This window comes from Moschus berezovskii, chromosome 10 (assembly GCF_049115385.1).
Source record: "Moschus berezovskii isolate FMDL1 chromosome 10, NW_MosBer_1.0, whole genome shotgun sequence".
In the NCBI taxonomy this organism is placed as follows: domain Eukaryota; kingdom Metazoa; phylum Chordata; class Mammalia; order Artiodactyla; family Moschidae; genus Moschus; species Moschus berezovskii.
The window spans coordinates 67604724-67627780 of record NC_142469.1 but is presented as its reverse complement, the minus strand read 5'-3'; the positions used below and the strand labels follow the sequence as shown (position 1 = coordinate 67627780).

The following is a 23057-nucleotide window of genomic DNA, read 5'->3' as shown; positions in this document are numbered from 1 at the left end:
GTCTTTTCACCTTGCTTATAGTTTCCTTTGCTGTGCAAAAGCTTTTAAGTTTAATCAGGTCCCATTTGTTTACTTTTGTTTTTATTTCCGTTACTCTAGGAGGTGGGTCATAGAGGATCTTGCTTTGATTTATGTCATCGAGTGTTCTGCCTATGTTTTCCTCTGAGAGTGTTATGATTTCTGGTCTTACATTTAGGTCTTTAATTCACTTTGAGTTTATCTTTGTGTATGGGGTTAGAAAGCGCTCTAATTTCATTCTTTTACACGGAGCTGTCCAGTTTTCCTAGCACCATTTATTGAAGAGGCTGTCTTTGTCCCATTGTATATTCTTGCCTCCTTTGTCAAAAATAAGGTACCCATAGGCACATGGGTTTATTTCTGTGCTTTCTATCTTGTTCCATTGGTCTGTAGTTCTGTTTTTATGCCAATACCATACTGTCTTGATGGCTGTAGCTTTGTAATATAATCTGAAGCCACCGTTCATTGCAGCACTATTTATAATAGCTAGAACATGGAAGCAACGTAGATGTCCATCGACAAATGAATGGATAACTAAGTTGTGGTACATATACACAATGGAATATTATTCAGCCATAAAAAGGAACACGTTTGAGTCAGTTCTGATGAGGTAGATGAACCTAGAACCTATTATACAGAGTTGAAGTGAGTCAGAAAGTGAAAGATAAGTATTGTATGCTAATGCACATATATGGAATCTAGAAAAACAGTACTGAAGCTGGTGCTTGGGGTTTCACCCTCAATAGAATCATCACTTTAATACAGTACCTTTGTCACTCTTCTTCAATATTTTGCCAGGATATTTTTTTAGCACTAGTAATATCTTCTTTTATTTGACTTCAGTTCCCTCACTATAATTACTGTAATGAAGCAGAATTAACTCCCTGCTAAGTTGTAAGTGTGCTTGTGTGCTTGGTCGCTCAGTTGTGTCCAACTCTTTATGACCCCATGAACTGTAGTCCGCTAGGCTCCTCTGTCCATGGGGATTCTCCAGGCAAGAATACTGGAGTGGGTTGTCATGCCCTCCTCCAGGGGATCTTCCCAACTGAGGGATCAAACCCAGTTCTCATGTACTGCAGGCAAATTCTTTACCATCTGAGCCACCAGGAAGGCCCCAGTTTCAAGTACCCAGCACCAAACAAATAAAGGGCAGGAGTTTTTACACAAGTAGAAGCACCAAGAATCCTCTTCATTTTTTGCCTTTCATTTGCCTCTGTAATATTTCTGTATCATTAGAGAACAGACTGAAGATTATTAATAAAAGTCAAGCTTTGTCCATCCCTGACCAGCACCTTCTCTCTGTTCTATGTAGCCTCCCTCAAATTGCTAAGTTAGTCATTCAAAATAGTCCCTTTCTTCATTTACTTGAATTGTTGGCTCAAGGAACCCAACAGATGCAATATCACATTGTGAGAAGCTTGGAGGACTTTCTGATAAAAGTGGCGGATTAAACACGTGCATTTATATCCACTTTGATTTGAAACTTCGCTAAAATGGGAGTTACAGGAAAGAGATATCAGTAGAAAAGGAAAAACAGGAGAACAGACAACAGCAGAAGACAACCTTTTGGAAATAGAAAGTAGGTGAAATTAATAAAGACTGAATATGAAGTACCTGTGGGGAAGGACAGGAAGGCACAGAAATTTCTGTTGTGTTCCCCAGAAAGGGCTATATAACATATGGAATGGATATGTAATGAGAAGGTTGAGAAGGGGTGAAAAGGGAGATCTGGTACTGGCAACAGACTGGGTAAAAATCATGAATAGGTCTGAGCCATGAGTTTATCAACAGTATGAAACATTCTAATTCCTGTTACAGTTAGATTTTACTTCTTTCAGTCCAGGGAGATTAGGCTTGGAAAATACTGAAACTCAAAGATCTAAATTTTATCTTCCTAAACTTTCTACTATTTCTGTCCCCAGCCTCTAACTCTCCTCCATCTCCTCCTCCTTCAATGACATAAGATTTTTCCCTCCACCTGCTTGACAAGTAGGATGAAGACAGAAGCCAATCACATACCACCAAATTTGCAGTTTTAGTAAATAGTAAAGCATATATACTATAGTATTTAATACATAATGTTTGAAAATATTAGTCCCCTTCCCTTTACCCCAGGTACCTAGTTTGATGTCTCTCTACATAACTTCACAATTAGTTCACACCCTTATTTTTAAGGAGAGAGTGAAGGCAAAATGCAGCTTATGACAAGGTGGAACACATAAAATGCAACTCTTTCCTAGAAGAGCAGTGGTTCTCTTGAACACACATCAGAGTCACTTGGAGAACTTGCTAAAACACAAATTGCTGGACTCCATTTCCCAGTGTTTCTCATCAGTAGGTCCGGGGTAAGTGACATTTATAACAACTTCCTGGGTGGTGTTAATGCTACCTTGTTCACAGGTCACAGTTTTGAGAAGCATTGCCTCAAGCACAGGTTCTCAAGTGAAGGCAAATTTGCCTTTCAGGGGAAAGGAGGCAATGAATGTATATATTCTTGGTTGTCACAACCTGGGGGAGGTGAGAGGGAATGGTAATACTGACATCTGTTATGTACAGACCAAAGATACTACGAAACATCCTACCACACACAGAACAGCTCCACACAGTAACAAACTATGGGGCCAAAAATATCAATAGTGCAGAGGGTGAGAAATCTTACCACAGAGTAAAACAGAATTTACACCAAATATATGATTTGACCATTGCACTGATGAAAGATTTTCAGCGAGTTTCAGAAATTTGACATGGAATAAACACGCAAAGAACTGTGTTTTTCTTCAAATATTGATAACTCTGAATTTTACTCATCCGTGACAAAATGAAGTTTTAAAAATAATTAATACTTACAAGATATATTGGGCTACAGAAAGAAATAAGCATTTATTTACATAAGGTTATTGGTAGATTTCTAGTAAAGAAACGTAAGTTAACGTTCATCTTGCAAGAGTAGTAAGAAAACTAATTTATAAAGACTAATAACTTCCTTGAAAAATAAAAAGATCAGCTGTATTTATTTCCTAAGATAAGTCAAAAGCAAACAACTATTCATTTTGTTATAATATATATTTAATATAAAGGAAATACTTTATTTTATAATGAACCATTTGTTTTAAGGAAAAGCTGATTACAGCACTAATCAATCCTAAGTAAACATATCTAAGAAAAATGTACTTTATATATACATGCATGTGTGTACATGGATATACATATATACATGTACATGTACACACACACACTCACACACACACACACACAAATATACTTACTCCAGTGGGCTGGAAAATAAGTCCATCCATTTCATGGCTGACTTCTTTGGCAAAATTTCCTTCAAGTAGCTATAAAGTAAACATATATATTTTTATAAATATAATAATCAACACAAAAATCACTTTTAAAGTTTTTAAACTTTTTCTAAGCTTTATAAGAACTTAATACGTAAGCTTTAAAAACTGAAATAGAAAATGGGGGAGAAGGGTGATCCAGAGGGATCTAGGCTAATATACTGTAAGATTCTTTTTTTAATAAATGAAGATTTCCATTCCATGGCAGGCTAGATATCTCAAACAACAGTCCTAACTGCAACAACCAAAATGATGGTAAAATATTCAAAACATATTTTCCTTCTTCTAGTTTTATTAAGATATAATTGACATACAGCACTGTATAACTGTAAGGTGTACAGCATAATGATGTGACTTACATATATCATGAAATGATTACCACAGTAAGCTTAGTGAACATCTATCATCTCGTGTAGATATAAAATAAAAATGTATTTTTTCCTTGTGATGAGAATTCAGGATTTATTCTTAACGACTTTCATATATAACATACAGCAATAGTAATTATCTTAACTGTGTTGTACATTGCATCCCTAGCTCTCATTTATCTTACAAAGGTGGTAAAAAAGCACCAACTTCCAGTTATAAAACATATTTTTAAATTCACCATGCTGAGCCAGCATAAATGTAGCAAGATAGAGAGGTCAAAACCAAAATGACTATAGAAACTCTAGGAAATAATAAAGGGAATAAAAATAAATGTATCCACAAAGAAAGAGAGCAGAAAATCTTGCTTGGGGATAGGTGGAGTGAGAATAAGATTCTGTGTGAGAATCTGTAACTAAAAGTTAGCTCACATATGGGGATTGCACCTTCAAAATGCATTATCTGTGTTTTCCGCAAAACCTCAAGCAGAAAATTTAACCTTTATTTCTGTCCTACTTTTGCCTCATTTTTTGTCTTTATTGTATCTTTTCCAGCAAAAAATTGCACTGCAAGGAATATACACCATGAAATGCAAACAACAGTTTTTTCAATGCCATATCTACTGAAAGGCAGAGTCATAGGCCTAATGCTCTCTAATTAATTCTGAACAATTGTTTTAAATGCTTCTCTTCAACAGACTTTTACTATTCTGAAAAACTGAACATGTGCATCACTGATGGAGGACCTAAACACTGATTTCTGCATCTTAGGAAAGAGAACAGAAGATGTTTTCACAGAGCCAGGTAATAACCCTGTTACCCAGAGTCTTGCCAAATGACATAACAGTTAGGAGAGTTCTAGGATTCAAATATTTTCCACCACAATTTTGGATCTGCTGTGTGTTATCCAATCAAAATCTTTCATCACAATCACATCCTCTTAAAAGCGCTACACTGAAAGGGAGATGTGCATTCCAAAAGGGACAACCAAGATTTCCAGCATATTTCACACGTCACAAGATCTGTGATTCTCTTCCCAAACTGTGACTTCATTTTCTCTGCCATTTCATTCCTTGATTTCAAGGAATTTCTGCAATTTCTCTAAACTGGAAGGAGTTCAGCAAAGCAAAGTAAGAGCTATCCTACTTTATAATTGTTTTAAGATCAATTTGAGTTTGAATAATTTACATTTCCTTAAAACTGTACCCCTCTTTAGTCTAGTTCATGGGGACGGAAATCAGAGAGGCTGAGAGGGAGGGGAAAATGAGGTGTTAAGTGTTTGATGGGTACAGAGTTTCAGTATGGAAGGATGAAAAAGATCTGGAAACACATGGTAACAATGGTTACACAACAATGTGAATGTAATTAATGTCACTGACATGTATGCCTAAACATGGCTAAACAGTCAATTTTATGCTGTATATATTTTACCACAATTTTTTTCAACTGTAATGCTCTTGTTGTTTTCTTTCTTGTAGCGTTTTGTTCTTTCCTCTTACTATAACATAATAAGATAGTGGGGAGCTTGCAGTGGGACTCTTAGAGCCATACTACCTGGAGTTTGGCAGAACAGGTAAAAATTTCAGGAAAGATATGAAACTGATCTCTAATTCATTCACAGGTTTAAATGACCCAGCCATATGAGGAGAAAATTTGCCTAGGTAGAAATTCAATATGGATTAAAAGTACTGATTTTTTATAACGAACTAACTAATGGGTAAAGGTTCAAATAAGAAAAAGATGTATAATACTGATACATCTTGTACTTCATCACGTGAGAAAAGGTAACCTATTAAATTCATAGCACAAATCTTGTTGGGGAATGAAGCAATGAAAACAAAATGCCACAATAATCTTTATAAAAAGTATTTTTTAAAGGTTAAACAATTTGTTCTTTTACTGCACGTACATCATTTATGGCACATAAACATAGCTTTTCCATTCTTAGAGCATATTTCTCCAATTCACATATTGGATTATCCGTGTAGATAAAGTATAAAGTATATGTTGACAAGACTCTAGATAACATGATGCTACCTGCTGTAGAAATGAAAGTAACTTCCTTTTTAATTTTACTCTAACTTTTTAAGAATCAGAGAATTTAAGGGACTATGAAACGTCTTAGGACAAAATAAGAAATACTCCTTGTTTTCACCCATTTTACTCACTGTTGATTAGACAATATTTCTTTCTTAATAATTTACAGTATCACTTATTATATATTAAGACCTTTATAGTATAAAGGTCTTTATACTATAAACACTTTATACTTTATATAAAGTTTATATACTTTAAACTTTAAAGTATAAACACTTTATAAAATAAAGTGTTTTTGTGCTTTGTTCTTAATATATATATATATATATCATTCAAAACACACAACCCCTCAGGAGGTGTATAATTTTGAATTTTGTATTATTATTCATTTCATCAGAAAATGAAACTGAGGCCATCAGAAATTAAGCGACTAGCTTCAACTCATTGGAAAAGACCCTGATGCTGGGAAAGACTGAGGGCAAGAGGAGAAGGGGACCACAGAGGATGAGATGGTTGGATGGCATCATCGACTCAATGGTCATGATGCAAACTCTGGGAGATAGTGAAGGACAGGAAAGTCTGGCATGCTGCAGTTCATGGGGTCACAAAGAATCTGACATGACTTAGCAACTGAATAGCAACAACAGCAGCAGCAGCTTCAACTCAAGACAGCTAACAAAGTAAATTCATTCAGAACAGATTTCAATTAGACTTTAATTAAAAATAAGGAAATAACCAAAAAAAGTCTCTGACTCTCTAAAACAAATACCCTAAAGACTTCTGAAACTTCCCACATACATCCTCCAATCATCATTTAAAACTTAGAAACTGTAAGTATACTGTAGCCTGTGCTACATGAATAATATACATACAAAGGAAGACAAAATTCTTGAGGTGGAGGGAATTATTTTTTAGGGATAAAAATTTTATTAATATATAACAAATTTATATAATTCATTTATTATTCATATTAGAAATCAGATTTGTAAAATAATGTTAAATTTAAAATATTGCTTTTTTGAGTCATAAATTCTGAAAGAAAATTTATCCAAACTCATTAGGAGCATCTTCTATACATCAGTGTCATTACCATTATAGCCAATACTTAAGTCACTTAATATATTAATATGTTTCCATTACTTTCACTGTTGTCTCTGAGTTATAAATAATGTTCCGTTTCGTTGCTCAGTTGTGTCCGACTCTTTGCGACCCCGTGGACTGTAGCCTCCCAGGCTTCTCCGTCCATGGGATTCTCCAGGCAAGAATACTGGAGTGGGTTACCGTTTCCTTCTCCAGGGGATCTTCCCGACCCAGGGATCGAACCTGGATCTACCGCATTAGAGGCAGATGCTTTAACCTCTGAGCCACCAGGGAAATTCACACAGGAGACTATCACTGCAGATGTTATCTCAAGCTACAGGTACTGACTTGAATAACACATTAGAAAAGTCCCCTCCCCAACCATTCCTTAGGTCTGCATTTATTTTCCTGAAAGTGCTCAGCATCTTTAAAAAGCTGGTTTATGGAAAAGTTCCACTTTTACTTACAATGTAAAACTTGTCTAACCTGACAACAAATTTTTAAAAAGCAGATAATCCATAAAATCATAGCGTTTGTTAAGGCCATTAGCAAACTGACGTCTTCAGTAAACCAAGTAAATTGATTCCAAACCCTCCAAAGAAAGATGAAAATACATCTTTCACTTTTGGAAGAGCGTAAGAGAAAAAACTGGAAGTCATAAAAGCAGGCATGAAGAAAACCTGAAAATTTGATAAATTTTTAAAAACCAAGTGTGAGTTAGTATAACAGTTTAGAATCCCTGAAAGCCTCAAACACACAAGGAACCCAAAGCTATTCACCAGCTCTATTCCTCAGGTTTCTATTAGGATTCACAGGAAAGACTGGGGGCAGGGCAAGAAAGATGACAAAGCCTCATGTGAGTTGCAAACAGACATAAAATCCTTCCCAGACCCTACCTGACATGAAATAAAGGCCATCTGAGGATAAAATCGTCTGCAGCTACACACGGTCCAGAAAAGGGGTCCAGTAAAGCTTTGGTCCAAGAATATTACATTGATAAAAAGCAGGAAAACTTGCTCCTGCCAAAACATTCTATCTGTGCAAAGCAAAACGGCTGCGAAGAGGGAGAGGTCAGCCCACTGATGGGATCCCTGAGACTCAGGTGTCCAGGGTCTGCTTACTACCAAGGCTTGAGGTTAAGAAAACACTACAGCACTACAGTCCCCACAAGTCAGGCACTGAGTGACAAGAAACAGTAGATTAAATATTAGGGAGAGTGCAAGAGCACAGAAATAGACCACTACATGGTATAGGCAAGCAGAGTCCACTGAAAGCTACAAGTGAAGCAGGAACACTTGGAGAAAACTCATCTTATACCCCAGGCCTTTCAAGTGACAGAAGTCATCTGTTTAAGGAATCTGAAGTCTTTGGAGCACTGAAGATAACTATACAGCAATACCAAGTGAAAGCGAAAGTCACTCAGTTGTGTCCAACTCTTTGAGACCCCAAGGACTGTAGCCTGCCAGGCTCCTCCTTCCATGGAATTCTACTGGAGTGGGTAGTTGTTGCCTTCTCCAGGGGATCTTCCCAACCCAGGGATTGAACCTAGGTCTCCCACATTGCAGACAGATTCTTTACCATCTGACAATTCAAACCGATCTCAAATACAGACGGACTCTCACCCACTAATCCCACCTCGCACAAATGAAGCTTACTAAACTTAAAGGAGAAGTATGCACATTGCTAAGCAAGACATTTACCTCAGTATCTATTGTTCATATAGAAAAAAATGCCCAGCATCCAATGAAAAACTATCACAAACACATACAAAGGAAGAAAAAATGACCTACATCCAATAGATAAGGTAATCAACAGAAGAAAACACAGGGATGGCCCCTATTTTGGAATTATCAAGCAAAGATTTTAAAATAACCTTCACATTTTAAAGGAAAAGATGGAAAACACTAATGAGCAAACTGGAATTTCAGCAGAGTTAAAAAAAAAAAGAACAAATGGAAATCCAAGAAATAAAAACATAATATCAAAGAAAAAGAATATTAATCAATGGGAATGACAATGAGATTATCAACAGACTGGATATAACAAAGAAAAGAGACACTGAACTCAAAAGAAGAGCACTTTTTCCAACTGAAACAAAAGGGGAGATATAAGGGTGGCAGGGAAGGTAGGAGGACAGAACTAGGAATCAAAGGGCAAGGGTGAAGACGTCTTTAAAATACTTCCAGATTACACATAGAGAGAAAAATCAGTAAGAATATAGAAGACTATTACAACAATGAAACCTGACCTATTTAACATTTTATAGAAAACTGTACCCAACAATAGGAGAAAATATTTTTCTTTTTTAAGTGCATAAACACTTCTATAGAGGTCAAATCCACACAAAGTATGCTCTCTGACCACAATGAATTAAATTAATTAAAAGTAAGAGAAAAATGTTCAGAAACTCCATAACCAACTTCCAAATAACTCAAGAATAAAAAGTCAAAAGGAATTCTTTAAGCATTTCAAACAATGAAAATGAAAATACAGTAGATGGATATTTGACAGATACAGCTGAACAGTGTCATTGGAAAATTTATTGCACTAAATGACTAGTTAGAAAAAAAGAAAGGTGACAAATTAATGATACCAACTTCCACTGTAAGAAACTAAGGGCAACTCTAGAGAATTCAGGAACCATAGATACCAGAAGGAGCCACTTGGGTTGAGATTGTACACCCAATGAAGAAGACCACACCCACTAAGACCAAGACCCAGACATAGTTGAAGAAGGCACATCTACGGCTCACAGATGGTGGAGTTAATGAAATGTCTTAATGAGGCATCTCATCAATTTTTAAAGATGGCAGCTGTGGTTAGAAAGCAATAAATATGAATCTAAAATACTAAAGGAGTAATAGCCAAGGATAAGTTGCCAAAGTGAAAGTGTCCCTGAGCTGAAAATTTCAAAGAAATGGAGAAGCTAGGGTTATAAGTAGAGCAAACCAAACAAAGAAAAGTTGAGTACGACAAGTAAAATGACCAGTCTTGGAGAAAAGAGTTTAAGTTAGGCACAGCTTCTAGGGAAAAAGGAATAGTTATCAAGAAGCCAAAAAGAGGCTGAATACACTTAATTAAAATAGAATGGCTTGAAAAGCTAAGTTTTATTTTAATAACTTAAATATCAGATAATTTTAAAACTCACATTGCTCTCCATTTGTCTCTGACATTATATTCCAAGATAAAATGTCCTATAACTTTGTTAGTCTGTTTTCTTTCCTCTTCTAAGTAAAACTTATGAATTGCACTTATTTTTTATGTAAGAAGAGCAAAGTTTTTCTCAGAAAATCTTATTAGATGATAACATCTCAATAAAAATAAAATTTCATTCATTCTTCCATTAGGAAGGTATTTCCTGACTGCCTACCAATGCCAGCAATCCAGTTAGTATTCAGGATACTACAAATCCAATGATGATATAAACCTAGGCTGATATGCCTAAACAATACCTTAAATTTAACAATAAAACTACAAAGGCAATGATGTAATCAGCCATTTCTCCCTGTCAGTTTTTATTAAGAAACACGGTTCTACTTAAATTACTTACGATTTGGGTTTTTTAATCACTTCTAATAAAAAAAAAATTAAGACATTTTACTTTAAAAATATTTAACTATAAAACCTTGGAGAAGCTTTAAGGTGGAGTATGTGGTGAATTATCTATCCTAAAGAGTTTAGGACTTCTTTGGCTATATCACCCTCAACATGCCCAATCTCATCTAAAGATCCTAGGATACACTTTCAGAACTGCAATTTTCTTGATTATTTTCCACTAGATAAAATTAGAAGATAATTAGATAAAAGGTAAAATAGTAATGCTATGGACTGCAGCCTACCAGGCTCCTCTGTCCATGGGATTCTTCAGGAAAGAATACTGGAATGGGCAGCCATTCCATTCTCCAGCAGATCTTCCTGACCCAGGGATCAAACTCAGGTCTCCCACACTGCTGGTAGATTCTTTACCATCTGCCACCAGGAAGCCCCAAAATAGTAGACATAATTTATCAAACAGATATTAATAAAGCATGACAGTACTTCACAAATGCTGACAAGATTTAAATGTGCTTACCTATGAGTATTATATCTCATTACCTGAATACACTGCAGAAGGCATGTAACTTTCCATTAACAAAGACTGGTGGAACTGACAAAGATTATACCAGGTGATTGACTCTGGATTGATATTTTATATGTCTATGAATCACAAAGTAATTGGAAACCAAATCATTATAAATGCATAAGCAGAGAAAGATAATACAAAAGGGCTTGAAATTAAAAACATGAAAAACAAAAGAGAAACTGTAAAGTTACAAAGCATAGAAAAGAACCTTTGGAAATAAGGAAAATGACAGCTTAAGATAACAATGAAGAAGGAAATGAATCTACAGTAAAATTGGGAATGCAAATTGGCAACATTATACATTCATCATAGTATAAAAAAATTCTTTTCTTAAACAAAAGATTAAACTATCTCTACCTTTCTGTTCTGGACTGTTCTACTCACAACAGATATTTTCTGGGTAGATATTCTCCACATGGCCTCAACTGAGAATACTCAATACAGTAGCTTCTATCTGCTGACTTTTTAAAATGTACTTTCATAATTCTCCTAAAGTTCTAGTTTTACCAATCCCCCAAAAATGGAAACTTCCACTCACCTGGATATTGCTATTTATTCTTTTTCATTCCCAAAGTATAACTCCTAATTTAGGTAAAGATTATTCAACGCTTCTGTACCTTAAATACTCCTCTAATAGCAAAAAATCACTCTATAAAACACCTTTCTTGCTCACCAAAAAGCCAATATTGGGCTTCCCTGGTAGCTCAGTGGTGAAGAATTTGCTTGCCAATGCAAGAGATATGGGTTCTATCTCTGATCTAGGAAGATTCCACAGGCCATGGAACAAGCAAGCCTGTGTACAACTGTTGAGCCTGTGCTCTAGAGCCTGGGAGCCCCAACTACTGAGTCCACACGTCAGAACTACCAAAGCCCTTGCACCTGAGAGCCTGTGTTCCACAACAAGAGAAGCCACAATGAGAAGCCCGTGCACCACAACTAGAGAATAGCCTCCACTCATCACAACTAGAGAAAAGTCTTCACAGCGGCAAAGACCAAGCACAGCCAAATAAAAATTAAATTATTTTCAAAAATTTTAAGCCAAATTCACTCTCTTTTTTAAAAAAACAATGACTTGATTTCTGTGGGTTTTTTTTTAACAAACGACACCTATACAAAAATATCATTAAAGTTAGCTAATCAAAATATAAATATTAATAACTTCTGGAACACTATCATTGGCTCTTTCATGAACTCATATTATTGCAATTGAAATTAAGCATAATAGTTCAAAAAATTCTAGTGAATCCCACTTGAAAAGTTAGAAAATCTAAAATCAAAATTTCTCTAGAAAATAGTTTATTCTTTTCATGGATGTTTATCTTATTTCTACCAAAATTCCCTCATAGTTTCACAAAGTAGAAGCCAACTCACCCTCATGAAACAATCAAAGTTCTTTTTTCCAGATTTCCAGTTTTTCTTTTTAATCTCAGAATAAGGCATCAACATACATTCATTTAGTGCCATTAACTGACAGTCACTCTATCAAGTGTTTGAAATTTTAAGAGATCAATAAGTTTTCTCCCGGAAGGGCTAGTGTCAGATCCAGGGTGGAGGTCCCAAACTCAAATGCCTATAGGTACCAGGCCATGAACATGAACTGGACTGGGTATAAGATAACCAGGACTAGTGAACACTATGACAAACTGGAAAGCACATCTTCATCTAGAAAGACAGTACTGTGCTCGCTTCGGCAGCACATATACTAGAAAGACAGTATTTTTAAGGTTTAAATGAGCTTAATCTTTCTAGGGCCTACCAGTTTATGATTTCTGGTTAATATGGACCTAAATACACATAAAATAGTCATTTTACAGTCAATGCTTTTAATAGAGATGCTTAAAACCTTCTGAGAGAACAGAAAAGTAATTATCATTTCATCTATCATCTGCGGTTCTATACAAATGTTTACTGAGTACTAATTATCCATGGGGGGCGGGGGTGAAGATAGGAAGAACAGAAGGAGCAGAAGGAAGAGGTAACACATATAACACCATATGCCAGACACTACTCTAAGCATTTTACATATACAGTTGGCTCTCTCTATCCACAGATGTGGAACTCACAGATACAGAGGGCCAATTCTACTACATTATTTCACAGAAGGGCTTAAGTGTCAAGAATTTTAGCATCACAGAGGTCTTGGAACCAATCCCCTGCAGATGAGAGACCCATATTAATTCATTCTAGCCTCATAACAATCTTATAAAATTAGGGACCATAATTATCCCCATTTTAAAGGTGAAGCTTAGAACTTGCCCATGGTCACAAAGCATGAAACTAAAATCTAAAATCATTCTGGCTCCAGAGTCCACATTTCTTATGGCTTTTCTAAACTAGGCTATCACATTCCCAGATATCTCCTAGTGTCTAGTACATATACTCCATCAACACACTCTCACAGCACACTGCACTCCCCTCCATCACAAGATGTTCATGTTTAATCGCCTGACTACCAAATTGAGCTGTGGGCTGAGGACAGGAATCACATTTTTTATCATTTTATCTTCAGCATCTATTACAGTAATCTGGTGCAGAGTAAGTGCTCACTTCAACAAACATGTACTGAATAGAAATGAAGTGAACAGCACAGTAATAGGACTGACTTTAAAACCAAAAAAGTCAATGAGCGTAGGTCAGGCAGAAAATGCATGGAATGTACTAGGTTGGCCAAAAGGTTTGTTCGGGCTTCTCCATACGATAATCTGAACTTTTTGGCCCATCCAATCAATATTACCCCATGAAGCTGAATAAGATGAAAACATAAAAAAAATTTTAAGAGAAATTTAAAAGCTACTGGTCCAATGTATACATACATTATTAAAGGGGTAAGATTTTTTTAAAATACTAAAACCATCATTCATAGTAATTTTCTCACCAACCATCCCTTACAACCTTCATAACTGTCAGTGGGGACAACTGAATCTGGACAATAGGATCCTAACTGGTCTTCTTATTTGTAGGCTAACTTCCTCTCTCTAAACTACTTTGATTCACTACTGCTAGAATTAACTTTCTGAAACAATTTGTTGTGTCACAGTCACATGTAAAAATCTTTGAATGCTCCTCACTGCCTAGGGCCCAAGTTCCCTTAGCCTGGTTTTTATAATTCTTTTTTTTTAACCCCAGGGAAACCTCTCCTAAAGTGTTTTCCAAAATGTTTGTCCAGACTGCAGCTGGTACAAAGTATAGGTGAGTACTTCCTTTGTGGGTAGAAAAGCATGACGTACTAATTCTGGAAGAATTTGAAGCACTTTTGGAAGGAATACATGGATAGAATGCATACTTACATAAACACCTGATACAAAAAGATTAAACCAAACTACCTAAGAGGCTAGTGTGAATGTCACAAGAAAAAGAACAAAAACTAGAGAAAGACATCAACGAAAAGACCAAAAATTTGCAATATGTACATAAAAGGAAACCGAATTTATGTAAAATATAATATAATTTAACACTTTCAAACAAGGGACAGCGTGGTAAATTGCAGAACAACAAATCAGATTCAAAAACACATTCTGTTTGAACAGGTACATACTATAGAATTTACCTTACCCAGAAAGCTACTGGGAGGTAATCTATAGACCCTTGGAATATCCTGCCTGACAAGAGTTATCTTCGCTTGCTTGCAGGGTTGGTCACTGAAAAGTCTAACAATATGATTTATGATGTTAGAAACAAGCCACATCAGTTCCGGCCTCCAGAGTAACTGGAGACTAAATGTATTAGCCTGAACGTCTGGGAGGGACTGAATACTCACTCAAGGGGAGCCATGCTGGTAGTACGTCATTGATCCGCAAGGTAAACTCTGGACACCAAAGCCTTGGGTAAGCCTTCCTGGCTGGCAATACTCTAGAGTCTGATCACACATCTTAGCCAGGAGTAGGAAACACTGACTCCCTGAAGAGAAGACAACCAGAAGGTTCCCATTTGGGCCACTCCATATTTTGCCCTACTAGGCTTAGGCTCATATCTTGGCTGGATTTAATTTGCATCCTCTTGTTACAATAAAATTTAACAGACTCTTCCTTTGGCTGGTTTTAACTGGCATCCTTTTGATAGAATAAAACCATAATCATCAGTATAGCGCTTTTCTGAGATCCGTCTGTGGGGTCACACAGAGTCAGACACGACTGAAGTGACTTAGCAGCAGCAGCAGCAAATTCCATGGACAGAGGAGCCTGGTAGGCTGCAGTCCATGCGGTCGCTACACTTTCACTTTTCACTTTCATGATTGGAGAAAGAAATGGCAACCCACTCCAGTGTTCTTGCCTGGAGAATCCCAGGGACGGGGGAGCCTGGTGGGCTTCCGTCTATGGGGTCGCACAGAGTCGAACATGACTGATGCGACTTAGCAGCAGCAGCAGCAAATTACCAAATCTGAAGGAGTCCCTGGGTGACCCCAGAATTAGTAACCAACTGGTCTGAAGTAAGGTGGCCCTAGGGATCCCCACACTTGTCTAAGTAAGGGCAGTCTTGTGGGGACTATGGAGTTGGCCTGAACTCATTACGGTAAGTTTTTGTCACTATATTTCTTGAGGTGATATAATTTAAACTGTCCTCAAAGTCTTACCCCTCAGCAGGAAAGCACCTGACTTGCACTGTTAGGCATTACTGCCAAGAGGCTATTTAAGAAGTGGCTGCTGCTGCTGCTGCTAAGTCGCTTCAGTCGTGCCTGACTCTGTTCAACCCCATAGATGGCAGCCCACCAGGCTCCCCCGTCCCTGGGATTCTCCAGGCAAGAATACTGGATTGGGTTGCCATTTCCTTCTCCAATGCATGAAAGGGAAAAGGGAAAGTGAAGTCGCTCAGTCGTGTCTGACCCTTAGCAACCCCATGGACTGCAGTCCACCAGGCTCCTCCGTCCATGGAATTTTCCAGGCAAGAGTACTGGAGTGGGGTGCCATTGCCTTCTCTGCAAGAAGTGGCAGATTGTAGAATGATGCCACAGTGGCCCTGTTGGTTAATGAGTAAACGGACAAAGTTAGCCACCATAGAGGACGCCTTTAATATACAAAGAATATCTCTGAACAAGGACAACCCATACTAGGATGGCAAATGACACTTATGAAGTACCAGAAAAATAGAATGAGATCTTGTTTTCTACAATATAAAGAGCATATAACATTTCCTCTATTCTTTATATCAATTTCAAGATGGCACAGAAAGTTCAAAATCACATAAAAATAGGACCTTCAGATTTATATCTAGACTACTGGATAAAATACCTCAGGTAACAATATTGTAGACTCACCTATACTTCAATATAAAAAAATATTTCAGGAACAAAATAGCAAAAGTGCTATACCTCTGGTGCAGTGGTTGTATTTCCTATAATTACTGTTACTCATTTATGAAAAATGAGTTAAAACTAAGCAAAGTAGATTTTAGGTACTGGAAAACCAATGGATTTAAACCGACAAGCAGATGATGACTGCAGCCATGAAATTAAAAGACACCTGCTCCTTGGAAGAAAATCTATGACAAACCTAGACAGCATATTAAAAAGCAGAGAGAGAGACAAGACGTTGCCAACAAAGGTCCATCTAGTCAAAGCTAGGGTTTATCCAGTAGTCATGTATGGATGTGAGAGTTAGATCATTAAAGAAGGCTGAGCACTGAAGAATTGATGCTTTTGAACTATGGTGCTGGAGAAGACTCTTGAGAGTCCCTTGGACTGCAAGGAGATCCAACCAGTCCATCCGAAAGGAAATCAACCCTGAATGTTCATTGGAAGTACTGATGCTGAAGCCCCAATATTTTAGCCACCTGATGAGAAGAGCCAACTCACTGGAAACGACCTTGCTGCAGGGAAACACTGAAGGCAGGAGGAGAAGGGGACAACAGAAAACAAGATGGTTGATGGCATCACCGATTCAATGGAAACAAGGTTGAGCAAACTCTGGGAGATGGTGGACAGGGAAGCCTGGAACGCTACAGTTCATGGAGTCAGAAAGAGTCAGACACGGCTGAGAGGCTGAATGACAACAAATCTCCATCCTGAATTTATTACCCTTGTTTCTAAGCATATAAAACTATGGGCCATTCAAGATTCTATTTAAAAATAACATTTAAAAAAAAAACCTCTTTGGGAACCTCCTAGAATCAGTGATAAAATCTATTCTACTTATATCTTGATAAAACACTGATTTAGAAAACACTAAAAGAAAGCCCACATGCAGCAATGAAGAGCCCCTGTGCCACAAAAAAGACCCAGCACAGCCAAACATAAAAATAACAATAATAAAATTAAAACTAACAAGATAATGGTACTATTCCTTTAATATCTTCAACTTATTTTCTTCTGGTTTATAATTCAACAAACATGGCAAATTACTGTTAGATTTTAATTTAGAAATATATAGCTATTACTATATCAAAGATGGGTTCGATAAAAGACAGAAATGGTATGGACCTAACAGAAGCAGAAGATATTAAGAAGAGGTGGCAGGAATACACAGAAGAACTGCACAAAAAAGATCTTCATGACCAAGATAATCACGATAATGTGATCACTGACCTAGAGCCAGACATCTTGGAATGTGAAGTCAAGTGGGGCTTAGAAAGCATCACCACGAACAAAGCAGGTGGAGGTGATGGAATTCCAATTGAGCTATTTCAAATCTTGAAAGATGATGCTATGAAAGTGCTGCACTCAATATGCCAGCAAATTTGGAAAACTCAGCAGTGGCCACAGGACTGGAAAAGGTCAGTCTTCATTCCAATCCCAAAGAAAGACAATGCCAAAGAATGCTCAAACTACCGCACAACTGCACTCATCTCACACACTAGTAAAGTCATGCTCAAAATTCTCCAAGCCAGGCTTCAGCAATATGTGAACTGTGAACTCCCAGATGTTCAAGCAGGTTTTAGAAAAGGCAGAGGCACCAGAGATCAAAATGCCAACATCCGCTGGATCATGGAGAAAGCAAGAGAGTTCCAGAAAAACATCTATTTCTGCTTTACTATGCCAAAGCCTTTGACTGTGTGGATCACAATAAACTGTGGAACATTCTGAAAGAGATGGGAATACCAGACCACCTGACCTGCCTCTTGAGAAACCTATATGCAGGTCAGGAAGCAACAGTCAGAACTATACATGGAACAGACTGGTTCCAAACAGGAAAAGGAGTACGTCAAGGCTGTATATTGTCACCTTGCTTATTTAACTTATATGCAGAGTACATCATGAGGAACGCTGGGCTGGAAGAAGCACAAGCTGGAATCAAGATTGCTGGGAGAAATATCAATAACCTCAGACATGCAGATGACACCACCCTTGTGGCAGAAAGTGAAGAGGAACTCAAAAGCCTCTTGATGTAAGTGAAAGAGGAGAGTGAAAAGGTTGGCTTGAAGCTCAACATTCAGAAAACAAAGATCATGGCATCTGGTCCCATCACTTCATGGGAAATAGATGGGAAAACACTGGAAACAGTGCCAGACTTTATTTTGGGGGGTTCCAAAATCACTGTGGATGCTGATTGCAGCCATGAAATTAAAAGACGCTTACTCCTTGGAAGGAAAGTTATGACCAACCTAGATAGTATTTTCAAATGCAGAGATATTACTTTGCCAACCAAGGTCCGTCTAGTCAAGGCTATGGTTTTTCCCGTGGTCATCTATGGATGTGAGAGCTGGACTGTGAAGAAAGCCGATCACCAAAGAATTGATGCTTTTGAACTGTGGTGCTGGAGAAGACTCTTGAGAGTCCCTTGGACTGCAAGGAGATCCAACCAGTCCATTCTAAAGGAGATCAGTCCTGGGTGTTCATTGGAAGGACTGATGCTAAAGCTAAAGCTCCAATACTTTGGCCACCTCATGCGACGAGTTGACTCACTGGAAAAGACTCTGATGCTGGGAAGAATTGAGGGTGGGAGGAGAAGGGGACAACAGAGAATGAGATGGCTGGATGGCATCACTGTCTCGATGGACATGAGTTTGAGTGAACTCCGGGAGTTGGTGATGGACAGGGAGGCCTGGCATGCTGTGATTCATGGGGTCGCAAAGAGTCGGACACGACTGAGAGATTGAACTGAACTGATTATACCTATAAACTAGAGCAAATATTTAATAAGAGTACTGCTTTTCCTTACCTTAAGTAATCTCCAAAAGTATATTTTCATAAACTTTTAGAAGATAAAGGGGGTTTAAACCTTTATAAACCATCTTTTTTTTTAATTTCTAAAATGACTTAGCATTTCAAATGAACTATAGAAAAGAGAAAGTTGTCAAGAGGAAGGTTTGAAGTAGGAAGAGTCTATTACACTAACAGATACAGTAACAGAGAAGGCAAGTTGGGGCTCATGGATTAAATAGCCCCAAGAAGAAAGAATGAAAAGAGCAAGTTCTAACAGAGGTGCTTAAAGAACTCATGCATTGAATAAAACATGTTCCACAGAACCCTGACCCTGATGGTAGGATCTCACAGAAATTTAAAGCTATTTCCAAGACTTTACTTTTTCACTTTGAATAAAGAGCTCTAATTCTTGGTCATCATATCCATCAGCTACTCTAACTTTAACCTTAATTGTTCAATGCTATCTATCAAACTCACAACAAGGATTTCAGCACTTGGATCATGGTCATCTTCATGTATGCCACCGTCCTACAGATCCACTTATATATGGGTTTTTTGTAAAATAAATATGTACTACAGTACTATATGATCTACAGTTCGTTGAATCCAAGGATGTAGAACCACAGATAAAGGGGGCCGACTGCAAAGTTTTATTGGAATTTTAACTCCACGGAGGGCCAGTATCCCTAACCCCTATGTAATTCAAGCGTCAACAATAATCTATACTTGTCTTCTATCATCATAGTACACTGTTGATTCCCAGAAAACACATACTAGGATTAGTTCATCTGTGACTCTACAAGCAAATCAAGTTCTTCAGTGCTTCACTTATACCCCGTGAAGTCATCATCACAGACCAAATATTTTTTCTATGACTAAACATTATACAATATATATTCAAATATTACTATTGTCATAAGTAGCAAAGCACATAAAATAAGAAGCCCCAATTCCATTTTCCTAGATATTTTATAAACTATTTAAAAATTTTATTGCAGTTCTTCAACAATGACACAATGATATTTTACTTTTGGTAAGACTGGCCCTATTTGGGGTATAAAAATGACTAGATGTGTATTCAATACAAGGGATATAATCTAACCAAATATATATATAAATACACTTAACAAATGTCCCTAGTTTTCCTAATCCACTGCAAAAGGTTACATTTTCAAAACCATGTCCCAAAGTCCATTCTAACTCTTTCCAGTTCTTTGGGGAGAATTGAAACACATATTATAGGTTTTAAGAAAGTCTGGAATTGTGAATTATTTACTCTTTGAGCAATGTGATGAGAGTTGTGAGGTTTTTTACTTTAAGAGGTCAGACACTGATACCAAAGTACTGGCTCACACCAATGAGAGTTACACACTTGAAAAAAAGGTAGGGGGGTGTTCAGTTGAATTTGAAGATGTGTGATAAGTCAATCCCATGCCTTTTTTAACTTATAGTAAATTCACAACCACACCTGGTTAGAGGAATTAATCAGACTTTTTTTAGAAAAGAAACTGCCTCCTAATCACTTTAGAGGACAATAATTATTTTTTTCCTTCTGAATCTATTGTACTAATACCTATCTCCTGAATGTTAATGGTAAAAAAAGAATTTAAGCTGCTATTCTGGGCAAACAGATGGAAATTTCCCCATATTACAACCCTGAGTCCATAGAAATGTTTAAAATATATTTGGTACCACATATAATAATGATCTCTTCATGTTTCAGTGAACAAGATTTACTACCCCAAAAGAAGTTTCTTGGAACAATAAATCTTGAGATTCACTATACAAAAGCAATTAAGAGCTCTCTTTATTACACATTACTGTGATTTTCTTAAATTCTCCTCTGAAATGGTAAATGAATGAGACTGAATGCATCCATTAGGCCATATTCAATTTTGGTGATGAATGACGTATTAATAGACTAGATAGTACAAAACTGAACACTAGAAATATGAGAATACATAAAGCTAGCCTCATTTCATCTTGCGTCTGCCTTTAAACCAAAATAGTTTTACCATTATGCCTGCAATAATGTAAAAATGAGGTATAATCACTGGAAACCTCTATGTGTGAAGAACAGTTCTTGACATTTAAGCAAAGGTTTTTTCCTTCTCTTCAACCACAGTTGCAATAACAAACTCTCAAAGGTACTTTTTCTTTTACTATGACACAAACGATGCAACAATGATAAAGTCATATAACATTTGTATATATAAATAACACATCTTATGGCTAGATTTTCTTTATGAACTACTAGTCTTAGACAAACACTTAAGAACTAGAAATTTATATTTAAGGATAAAATAAGAAAAGAAAGAAAAGTAAGACAATACCTAAACAATTAATCTGAATGCCAGATGAAATAAATGTATGTATATATATAACCTAAACTTCCTAGCTAGCAGAATATGCAAGAAAATAACATGAATATTTATAAAATCCTTGTTAAACTAGATGAGTATAAGCTCATCAAAAATTAGGTGCAGTTAAAAAAAGTTTTTGTAATTCTGTTTAATCCTCTCAAAAGTTATTAGAAATCTTCATATTTATTACTTTCATCCTACACATCAATATTTTACTTTCAAAACAGTAGTAAATCATTGTAAAAATATTTTCCACAGAATTTTAATAAAGCAGTCAAACTGAACATGAGAAAGTAAAATGACTCCAAGCAGAGAAAAGAAAAAAATTATTGCTAGAAAATTTTAAGAGATTATTAGGTCTTTCTTTTTCCTGTTTTTTTTTTTTCTTTTTTTCTGTTTTAACTTGAGAGAGATAAAAGGAATGGAGTCTTCCTTAACTTTTTTTAAAATTAATTTATTTTAATTGGAGGCTAATTGCTTTACAATGTTGTAGTGGTTTTTGACATACATTGACATGAATCAGCCATGGGTGTACATGGGTCCCCATCCTTAACCCCCCACCCACCTCCCTCCCTTCCATCCCTCAGGGTCATCCCAGTGCACCAGGCCTGAGTGCCCTGTCTCATGCATCGAACCTGGACTGGCTATCTATTTCACATATGAAAATACACATGTTTCAATGTTATTCTCTCAAGTCATCCCACCCTCACCTTCTCCCACAGAATCCAAAAGTCTGTTCTTTACATCTGTCTCTTTTGCTATCTTGCATGTAGGGTCATCGTTCAGTTCAGTTCAGTTCAGTTGCTCAGTCGTGTCCGACTCTTTGCGACCCCATGAATCGCAGCACGCAGGCCTCCCTGTCCATCACCAACTCCTGGAGTTCACTCAAACTCATGTCCATCAAGTCGGAGATGCCATCCAGCCATCTCATTCTGTCGTCCTCGTCTCCTCCTGCCCCCAATCCCTCCCAGCGTCAGAGTCTTTTCCAGTGAGTCAACTCATCGCATGAGGTGGCCAAAGTATTGGAGTTTCAGCTTTAGCAAGTCCTTCCGATGAACACCCAGGATTGATCTCCTTCAGAATGGACTGGTTGGATCTCCTTGCAGGCCAAGGGACTCTCAAGAGTCTTCTCCAGCACCACAGTTCAAAAGTATTACTTCTTCAGCGATCAGCCTTCTTCACAGTCCAACTCTCACATCCATACATGACCACAGGAAAAACCATAGCCTTGACTAGACGGACCTTTGTGGGCAAAGTAATGTCTCTGCTTTTTAATATGCTATCTAGGTTGGTCATAACTTTCCTTCCAAGGAGTAAGCGTCTTTTAATTTCATGGCTGCAATCAGCATCCGCAGTGATTTTGGAGCCCAAAAAATCGTTACCATCTTTCTAAATTCTGTTTACATGTGTTAATATACTGTATTGGTGTTTTTCTTTCTGACTTACTTCACTCTGTATAATAGGCTTCAGTTTCATCCACCTCATTAAAACAGATTCAAATGCATTCTTTTTAATAGCTGAATAATATTCCACTGTGTATATGTACCACACCTTTCTTATCCATTCATCTGCCAATGGACATCTAGGTTGCTTCCACGTCCTAGCTACTGTAAACAGTGAGGCAATGAACACTGGGGTACATGGGTCACTTTCAAT

The 23057-nt window shown here is 37.1% G+C and overlaps 1 protein-coding gene across 3 annotated transcripts in view; it reads right to left on the bottom strand.

Moving 5' to 3' along the window:
* The window catches only part of RNGTT (RNA guanylyltransferase and 5'-phosphatase), a 246444-nt gene that overhangs the window by 119662 nt on the left and 103725 nt on the right, over positions 1-23057 (bottom strand). For all 3 annotated transcript variants that reach the window (XM_088840722.1, XM_055433833.2, XM_088840721.1), the window contains one exon: positions 3285-3353. In XM_088840722.1, the coding sequence (XP_088696848.1) occupies positions 3285-3353 (69 nt within the window). The remainder of the gene's footprint in view (positions 1-3284; positions 3354-23057) is intronic.